Below are 9,689 nucleotides of genomic sequence, written 5' to 3'. Positions count from 1 at the left end.
TGTAGAAATCAGCACAAACTGTCGGTGTTACGGGTTGGAAGTGAGAAAGCTCTGATAGAAATACAGCTTTGAAACAACCTGTTTTTATGGATTTATATATGTTTAAGTCAGTTTTCATCCTGCATGTAATTTATCCTGAGTGATGAGTTTGTGCTGTCAGTGAAGTGACCTGAGCGTCCGATCATGTTTCTACTAACTTTAGTTTTCACAGAATGTCACTGGGTGCTGTCGAGGTGGTGTTTTGCTAAAAAAAAGAAAAACGTTTTACTCACATGTTGTAACTTTATTGACTAAATAGAAAAACTAGTGATAAAAGAATTCATCCACTCGGACATAAATAGAGTGGACATGGTCCCCGTGTCTCTGGCTGGCTCGCACGAGGTTTTCTTTTCTTTCTTTCCCTCGCTCCCCTCTGCCTGGGCGGAGCTTGTTACGGGCTCTTGCTCTTGGCCCACGCACCAGTGTGATTGTCACCACCTGCTGCTGTTCTGGCTGATTCCCCAGCTGCTATTGAAGGCAGTTGCACAGAGCAGCTCTCCGCTGGAACGCAGAGTCTCCTGAGTTCGTGCTCTCGGCTTCTTTAAAGAAGTCCCTGTGTGTATTCGCCTGTGGTACTAACTACTGTTTCCTGTATGTAGATATCCCCCTCCTGGACCAGATTACGGACCTATCGTGTGTGGCGGTGTGAGTGGAGATTTGGAGCGATTGCGGCTGAAGAGGAGTGAGTGTGCGTGGATTACCCCCTTCTCCCTGGAGCCCCTCCCATCTCACTGTACATATATCGCACTGAGGTGTTCCATATTGTAAATAAACTGTCTTCGTTTGTGTGCAAAGAACTCTGTCTGTGCTTGAGTCCGTCCAGTAGCCATGCTTTTTAATTCTGCTGCAGATCTCATTAGATCATCTGAGGACAGAGGATGCACAGGTGAGTCCACCTGTGATGTTTAAAACAGGCTAACATTGCTGACACATACAAACCACGGCAGGACTCAACAAATACATTTTCATTTGTATTCAAGTCATTTGAGTTCTTCAGATGTTTCACCTTTTGTGTCTGAAAGTCTGTGTTTGAGGGAAAAAGTGATTTTATTTTTTTAAGGTTTTGCAAAAGTCACAATAAGTTTTGAAGGCTCATAAAATCCTTTGATATGTTAAAACAAAACTTGAATGTTTGCAAAAATGATTATCATTATTATTATTATTATTATTATTATTATTATTGTTTGTATTTGAGGTTCCTTCCTGCCAAACACCACGTAGCTCATAAAGTCACAGCTGTGAGGCGACTCTGTGGAAGAAGTGTCAGTATTTAAATAATTTTCCAATGTGTGTAATCATTTTTTTAGAACATCGTTTACAAAAAGGCAAAGTTTATCATTTAAAGTTACTTAAAACCTAAAAGAATCAAATTTGAGGTTCATCCTATCAAAACACTTTACCAGTCTTTGCTTCATTTAACAATTTAATTTTAAGCATCTTCTAACTTTTCAAAGATTCTTTTTTCAATTTGAAATTGTGGCCGGAGATCGCTCCCACATCTCTGTAGAGTTTGTGTTCTCAGTTTGATGACGTCTTAAAATTTAAAAAACGTTTCAGAAAACTGAACAAACCTCCAGCCTCCACCTGCAGGCTGTACGGCTCAGAGAGAGTCTCCATGTTGTTATTCAGAGCACAGGTGTAGTTCCCAGAATCCTCTGCAGTCAGAGGGCTGAGACGGAGGGAGGGGCCAGTGTCTGAGAGGGCGTGGCCATCTTTGAACCAGGTGACCTCCAGTTGGTGGAAAGTGCAGACTGAAGCACAGAGCAGTGTGACGGTTTCACCTCTGCTCACCTTTTTATCATCACTGGAGCTGATTATTCTCATTTTAGACGAATCTAAAATCAAAGTGTTCATATTACTTCACACTTATTAATTCTTAATGATGAATGATTATTTGCAGAATTAAGATTTTGTGTTCTCACCAACAACCATGACATTCACTCCTGTCAGGTTAGTAAAATGTCCTTCACGATGATCAGCTTCCATCCTGAAGCGAAAGCTTCCTTTGTCTCTCTGCTGAACATCTCTGATCTGTAAAGTGCAGTTTGTCTTCTTGTCTCCCAGATATTGATAACGAGGATCGATGTTTGTTGAGTTACTGTCATACACAGATGGAGTGCTGCCCTGACAGAGTGCGATGGTTCTTACACCAGCGGACTCTGACGATCTTTAGAGAACTTCTCTCCCACCATCACTGAAAGACTTCAGAGGTGTGAAGGTGCAGGGGAGGGTGACAGTGGACCCTCTGACAGCACAGGTAGACGTGAAAGGATAGATCACAGTTTGACCCACAGCACCTGTGTGTGACATATACAAAGCTGGTCAGATTAAACAAAGAATCATGGCAGGGTATTCTGGGTAGTTGTTATGGTTGCACACAAACCATCAACACAACTTTTTTTTATGAACATGACTCCAAATATCGAGTTACTTTTCTCAAAATTTCTGGTTTTTGACACTACGGGCTTCCATACTGTAGTGTCTGCTGTTATACTGACGGGAACAAACAAAGTCAGGTACTGATGAGTTAGCAGTTACTAATTGTGTATTTTATATTTTCTCATCATCTGTACTGCAGCAAGCCACTAGAGGGCGACTGTGATATTAGAGGCTTCGTACAGTCCAGATCAGAGGGTTAAGATCACTTGAAAAATGGCAAAAAATCATGTTTTGCATGGTTGGATCTTAACAAGGTTCCAGGTCGAGCTTCAACATGAAACAAGGAGAAATGAGAGTGAAACAAAACATTTTTTGAACATGCAATTTATTGAAAACACTGATTAAACTGAAACAGGGTGTTTCGAAAAACAAAAATACCCACAATTTAAACTCCATAAAACCAGTTTTAGACACCAGCACACAAACAACAGTAGTTCCTCTACTTTCTAACAAGAGTTTTTGATACGATGCAAAATAAGTAAATAAGACAAACTGTAGAGATGAAGACAGAAACACATCTGATAAGCAGGAAAACGTTGGCCGGAAAAAAGAAGAACGAAGGAACTCAAGTGTCCCAACAACGTCCTCAAATAACTGCCTGACTGTTCACCAGGTTCCCAGCACGAGCCGAGCAGCACCGATCTCAGGAAGGAGGTACGAGAACATCCATCAGCAAATAAAAAAATAAATAAGTGCCAATAATGAAATCAATGACTGCATTCATTGAAACTTGCTGTCTTCAATATTAACTGTAAAGTTTTTCTATCAAGTAAATGTGACGTCAGTCAGAAATAATGAGTCTGCTACAAAATGTTTGTGTGAAAACAGAAAGTAACGTAAAATAACTTCTCCTTTTGATTTCCTCTCAGCAGCTTTAAGGTGGCTACAATGATCACATCCAGCTGCTCGATCACTTATTGATCTTCTACATTCACACTCACATCTCTGACATGTGGTTTCTGCTTTTGTGCCTTTAAACAGGATTTGGATGCAGAGCAGCAGCGAGCGAGTCAAAGGAAAACTCTGAACCCTGTTTCCACTGATCGTCACTAAAACAGGATCAAAATAAGACTTCAGTCTTACCTGCCAGCAGGAACATGAAGCTCCACAGAAGCTGTTTGTCCCAAACTGCCATCCTTAGTTTCTGCTGAGGCTCTGAGGAGCGAGCAGAGAGTAAAGAGCTGGATGATGAAATGAGGCTGAAGGGTTGTCTCTGTGAATCTGTCGTTTCTTTTATGGTCACTTCCTGAAACCACGTGATTCATTTAAAAAATAGGAACAGTTTGCAGAAACTCAGAGACCAAAGCACTCTGAGCTGCAGGAGGAGGGTTTCATGTTCATTAGATTTGCAACATGCAACAAAGAGAACAAGAACGTTGTGTAAAGATCTTTGTTTCTTGTTTTATTCAAAGTTCTGTTTCATCATTTGCATGAAATCTCTGCTGAACATTGAAAACAAGTGTGGACACAAAGAAAGAAGATTGTTAGCGATGAACTACTGAAACAATCTAGGAAGTGTCCCAGCCTGATGTGCAGAAGCTCCAGATGTTGGTTTCATGTGTCAGCACCAATCGTCAGAGCTGATGACTGACGATGGTAATTAACACGTTTATCCAGTGAAATGCGTGAATACATAACATATTATTTTTATCTCTTTATTTTTTTGCATTGGCTGCATCGAAACAAATAAAGATTGTTATGATCAGTAGATTTTCTCTCATCTAACCTGCACCGAGGATCCTGTACACAGGAGCTTTTTTGTGTTTGAACACACAGATGTGATGGATGAAGTCATCGCGGTTACTTCTTCCGTTTTATTTTCAGCGTCTCCGTCATGATTTTATTTCACTTCTTTAGTTTTTTCTTTTTATATTTCTGTAAAGGTTAATTTAGAAGCTCTTTAATGAAAGTTACATTTTAAAGCTAAAATCTGATTATTGTCGTCATGCATGAATTTTCACATTTCGATAGTTTCAGTGGTTAAACTTTATGATTGATTAATTTCTGACGTGCTGCTCAAATATAGATATAAAAATGTAAATTCAGCTTCCTGTTTGTCGAATTAAAAACTGTCGAGATTTTAGTTTTACACGTTTTTGTTATGACAACATTCTAATCATTCTGTTCATGTTTTGTTGTTTTTACGACAGGTTTAGTCTCAAACATGTTTCCGTCCCTGCAGGCAGAGTCTGACATCACGTCCTGTCTGCTTGTTTCAGGGAAAACAGAAACGCCCTTTATCTGTTGAGTTAAAACTGTAACACTCATCCTCAGAAGCTTGTGCCATCATCTAATGTTTCACAACGTTGTCCTACACTAAAGGCATTTGTGAGGGAGGATTAAACAGACGTCAGAGCAGATTAAAACATTAATATAGTCGATGTTTTCTCTTGTTTGTTTATCAAGAGGAAACAGGAACCCTCGAGAAATTTAAAGAAAATCTTAAAATTTTTCATAAAAACTTTTTTACAACAAACAACAACAAAAAACAGACGAATTAAAAAAAAATCATTATTTTTATTGCAATTAACATAGAAGAAAAATGAAAGTTATTTTTAATAAAGTAATGTGTTCATAACAAACAAAACATTTTGGACTAAAACAGAAGTCGTGACACTGAAACACAGACTGTATATAGAAGATGTCCAAAGGCCCGTCGTGACGCCGCAGGTTCATGTTTTTAAGACTCTGTTTTGGTATTTTGACTCGAGATGGAGCGAGGCGGCTCTAACAGTGAAACCGAGACCACCGCAGGCTCGTACGGCTTTTGGATCATTTAAAAATAGACTAAATGATACCTGAAAATAACAGGAGAACTACTTCCTCCTCTGACGTTCTGCAATCAAGCTGCAAAACATCTGAGGAAGTCTTAATGTGTTGCTAATTTCACTGAGCCAGTGCAGGTATTAGAAAGTGGACTCGTGCAGCTCTGGCAGCCATGACAGGGTAAAGACAAGCCGGTTATTCCATTTCCATTTCTGCATATGCGGCGTCTGCGTGGACGGCTGAACGTGTGTGAATGCAGACAAAGTGCTTTCATGAAAGGGTGAATCAGGCGTGTTGTGTAAAGTGCTTAAAGTGCTCGAGTAAAGCAGAAGAAGTATGGAAATGAACCCCACAAAGCAAAGTTTTAGCTTTTGTTCTCAGAACAACCTGATCAGAGAAAAGCAGCTCAGACTCTGAAGAGTATAAAGTCTGCATTGTTGCATTTTTCCTCGGCCTGGTTTAATGAGCGCTGTAAGAAGAAGTGTGCTGGGTCCTTCACTCAGACTCGAGTTTCAAACCAGCTTCCAGATGACTGAGAAAAAAATGAAGTGGAATAACAGAGAGAGTGTGGAGCAGATCATGGCCCAGAAACAAATAATTCGATTGTGAGTTATTCCTGATATGGACAGCGTTCCAGTTTGGACTGAGCTGCATTCATGACTTCCTCCACCTTACAGCACACATGCAGCACCACAGAGCTGCAGATACACCTTCGGTTCATCTCTCTGAAGTTTTTTAATAGTTCTGTATAAAGTCAGAGTTGAGCCGCAGCTTCATCAAACAGATTTACACAAACTGCCACAGCTCACAGCTTCCTGCAGCTGATTGGTGGATGGAGGGAGTGAGAGAGCTGCGATTCATCCTCGACTGGACACTGAGGAATAGACGACGTCATCGCTGGCCGCCTGCAGGCGCCTACGAAGCAAAGATCAAAAGAAAATGATCTGACGACAGCTCATGCATGCAGCATAGACAGACACTTCTGTGGTGTTATTGTGATACGTTGTGCCGAAATACAGTTTCTATCTTTCATCGCTGTCTGTTTGTCGCAGCGGCTTCAGTGTCACAGCCACAAATCTGAGCTGTCTGTTGTTTGTGTGACGACACAGACGTGAGTGTTTAAACGTTTCCTACCTGCCCTCCTGTTTCTTCTGTTTGAACTGGAGGGAGGCGTAGCTGACGTCCTCCGCGGCTCGGCCGGGTTCCTGCTGCTGAGCCGCCTCAGTTTGTGCAGACTTCACCATGTTGCTGTAGATGCTATCAGGATGCTGAGAACCACAGCAGGGAAACAAAGAGATCAGACGACTGAAGGTCCAGAATCAAAACAGCACGCTTTCAATCAATGCACATGTTTTGAACTCGAGCTTGCTAAAATAATAAACTATCCAGAATGTCACATCCTATAAGATTCATTCATAGTAAAGTCCTCCCATCACCCACTCACCTTCTGCTCTGGATCACCTCCCACAGCCCTCTGATCCTCTGCTGCTGCCAGCTTCCTGCAACGGTATCAGTATTTATGAGAATCACACAACAGGACTGTAGAAAACAGACACAAAGTGATTATAAATCACACACATTAGTAGGTTAGGAGTTAGGAAACATGCTGTGACGTCAGACTTGATCAGCTGATATTGTATTGGTTGTATTGTCTCTTATTAATATGAAAAACTACTCAGATTATTAAGTATTTAACAGGACGTTTGCCAGCTGTCTCTTAATCAGCTCTTTCATTCTTGGGCTGCAGTTTGTACCTTTCCTGCATGAGCCTGTGGTGGAAATGTCTTCATTCATGTAAAGGAAAATATTAACATGAGGAAGCATAATAATTTCTGAACGTTATCACGCTGTGCTTCTGCATTTTTCTCATTTATTTAAAGGGATTTGATCAGATGATATTTTCTAGATTGACATAAATATATAGCAAACACGTTTTATTTTATTATTAATTATTTTAAAAAATAAACCTTTATGTATTTAAGGTGAACGTGTGCTTCGTGTTTACTGAGGATGAAGTTTGAAATCCACACCAACTTCACATAATTTGCTTCTTTGCTAAAGTAAAACCACAAAAACATGAAATACTTCAAACACTCTGTTTCTGCACCTTTTGATGATGAAGGTGAAGAGTACGAGCAGGATCACAGCCAGCAGGAGACCAAACACCACACCAAGTACCAGCCGAAGGACACCATCAGCTGTTAGAACAAACAACAGATCATGAGTGACATCACTGGGTGCTGTGACAGATTCATGAAAGTGAACAAAGCTCTTCACGTGTTTTACATGTGGTTCATTCATTATCTGAGTATAAAAACAGTGAGTGCATGAAGGAGTTTTTCCAGATACAAATGTCCCAGTTTTATTCTGCTGCTGATCTGGAGATGATTTGGTGTCAGGCTGAGCATCATTGTGTGTTTGCAGTTTGATGACGTCTTCAAAATTGTTTCAGAAAACTGAACAAACCTCCAGCCTCCACCTGCAGGCTGTACGGCTCAGAGAGAGTCTCCATGCTCTTCTTCAGAGCACAGGTGTAGTTCCCAGAATCCTCTGCAGTCAGAGGGCTGAGATGGAGGGAGGGGCCAGTGTCTGAGAGGGCGTGGCCATCTTTGAACCAGGTGACCTCCAGTTGGTGGAAAGTGCAGACTGAAGCACAGAGCAGTGTGACGGTTTCACCTCTGCTCACCTTTTTATCATCACTGGAGCTGATTATTCTCATTTTAGACGAATCTAAAATCAAAGTGATCATTAGTTTCATTGAACGCTCATTTATGTTTTTTTATTAATGTCAGGATATTTTTCTCTCACCAACAACCGTGACATTCACTCCTGTCTGGTTAGTAAAATGTCCTTTATGATGATCAGCTTCCATCCTGAAGCGAAAGCTTGTTTTGTCTCTCTGCTGAACATCTCTGATCTGTAAAGTGCAGTTTGTCTTCTTGTCTCCCAGATATTGATAACGAGGATCGATGTTTGCTGGGTTACTGTCATACACAGATGGAGTGCTGTCCTGACAGATCGCATGGTTCTTACACCAGCGGACTCTGACGATCTTTAGAGGAACTTCTCTCCAACCATCATTGAAAGACTTCCGAGGTGTGAAGGTGCAGGGGAGGGTGACAGTGGACCCTCTGACAGCACAGGTAGACGTGAAAGGATAGATCACAGTTTGACCCACAGCACCTGTGTGTGACATATACAAAGCTGGTCAGATTAAACAAAGAATCATGGCAGGGTATTCTGGGTAGTTGTTATGGTTGCACACAAACTATCAACACAACTTTTTTATGATTGGTTTGCATCAAAATTCTGTTTTTACACATTGAACCTGCAGTTCAACCTTCAAACAGTCACTCATGCTGTGATATGATGCTACGTGCAGCAGTTCACTGCAGCCCTGCAGACTCTGAAACACAGAGTGACCTGCTATAAACAAACAGCTGCAAACTTTCTATAGGTCATTATTGCTTATGTTGATGATTAAGTTCTTTTTTTAAATTACAAAAACTCTGGACACTGAAGGATTATGTTTATTCCCTACAGACAGAGCAGCAACAAGGATGGGGAATATATGCTGAGAATATAGCAGGATCACAGCTGGATAACCTCATCTGGCTGTTTATGATGAGCAGGAAGCTCCTCTAACCTCATCCTGTTTTAAACCACACCACAATGTTTCCCTGAGGCAAACCAAACCTGAACCAACAAACAGCGGTCCATGTTTGGAAACTGGCAGAGCATCCGCCCACACTGCACCCTCATCATCAGAGAGAAATACCACATTCAAAGTAAAAGTAAAATAATGAGTGAGAGCGTTCTGCAACAGCAAATATTTTAAGATCTTTTGTTTGTTTTAAAAAAAAGACTTTTACTCCTTAAATCACATTTTAAAGTGTCTGTCTGGACTTTTTAAGGCTTCCTTCATCTTTCTTGTCTCCGCCTGCTTGTCTCCTCTGTCTCTCTGCCTATAATGCTGCTGCTGCTAACCTCAGTACACCATGCTGAAGGATTTCTCAGTCTGTCAGTGCATCCAGAGCACAGACTGAGGAGAACCAGCTTGTTTCATGGATGGACAGAGTGGCTGCAGCAAAGGGCAACATGAGATAAGTGAATAGTTGAGTCTAAAGATAACGTTTCGAGCTGGAAACAAGCAGCATGAGTCCAATTTGTTTAATTCTTAATACCAGTTCATTCAGACCGTGTGTACTGAATTGTACTAACACCACCTTAGTGCAGAAACATGTTTTATTTAACACTCATATACTAATTCAAAAAAGTCTTTCAGGAAAATGTCAAATTCATCAGTAGTGCTGCATCAGCACTGGTTATACATCATTAAAAAAGTTATTTTAAGACAGTGTCGCGAAATCAATCCATGCAGAGCAGTGTCACAAACCACGGAGGCCCCAGAAAAGTGCAATCAAACGATGAGTTTATTAACAGCC

At 40.9% G+C, this 9,689-nt stretch overlaps 2 protein-coding genes across 2 annotated transcripts; both read right to left on the bottom strand.

Moving 5' to 3' along the window:
* Nucleotides 1-1,725: 1,725 nt before the first annotated feature.
* On the bottom strand, nucleotides 1,726-3,839 carry LOC121812412 (B-cell receptor CD22-like; the record flags this gene model as incomplete). The annotated part of the gene is given in 5 exon segments (XM_042214515.1): nucleotides 1,726-1,874; nucleotides 1,962-2,175; nucleotides 2,177-2,211; nucleotides 2,214-2,336; nucleotides 3,562-3,839. Coding segments are annotated over 5 exon segments (573 nt in total), but the record flags the coding sequence as incomplete, so codon positions are not given.
* A 1,144-nt stretch (nucleotides 3,840-4,983) lies between these two features.
* LOC102301617 lies at nucleotides 4,984-8,427 on the bottom strand (the record flags this gene model as incomplete). Its single annotated transcript, XM_005948250.3, is given in 6 exon segments — nucleotides 4,984-6,159; nucleotides 6,379-6,512; nucleotides 6,689-6,743; nucleotides 7,352-7,442; nucleotides 7,711-7,974; nucleotides 8,053-8,427. Coding segments are annotated over 6 exon segments (977 nt in total), but the record flags the coding sequence as incomplete, so codon positions are not given.
* Between the last annotated feature and the right edge of the window lie 1,262 nt (nucleotides 8,428-9,689).

This window comes from Haplochromis burtoni, unplaced genomic scaffold, assembly GCF_018398535.1.
Source record: "Haplochromis burtoni strain Fernald_Lab_line unplaced genomic scaffold, NCSU_Asbu1 Contig_581, whole genome shotgun sequence".
NCBI lineage: Eukaryota > Metazoa > Chordata > Actinopteri > Cichliformes > Cichlidae > Haplochromis > Haplochromis burtoni.
The sequence above is the reverse complement of the archived record's forward strand: the minus strand, read 5'-3'. Positions and strand labels throughout refer to the sequence as shown.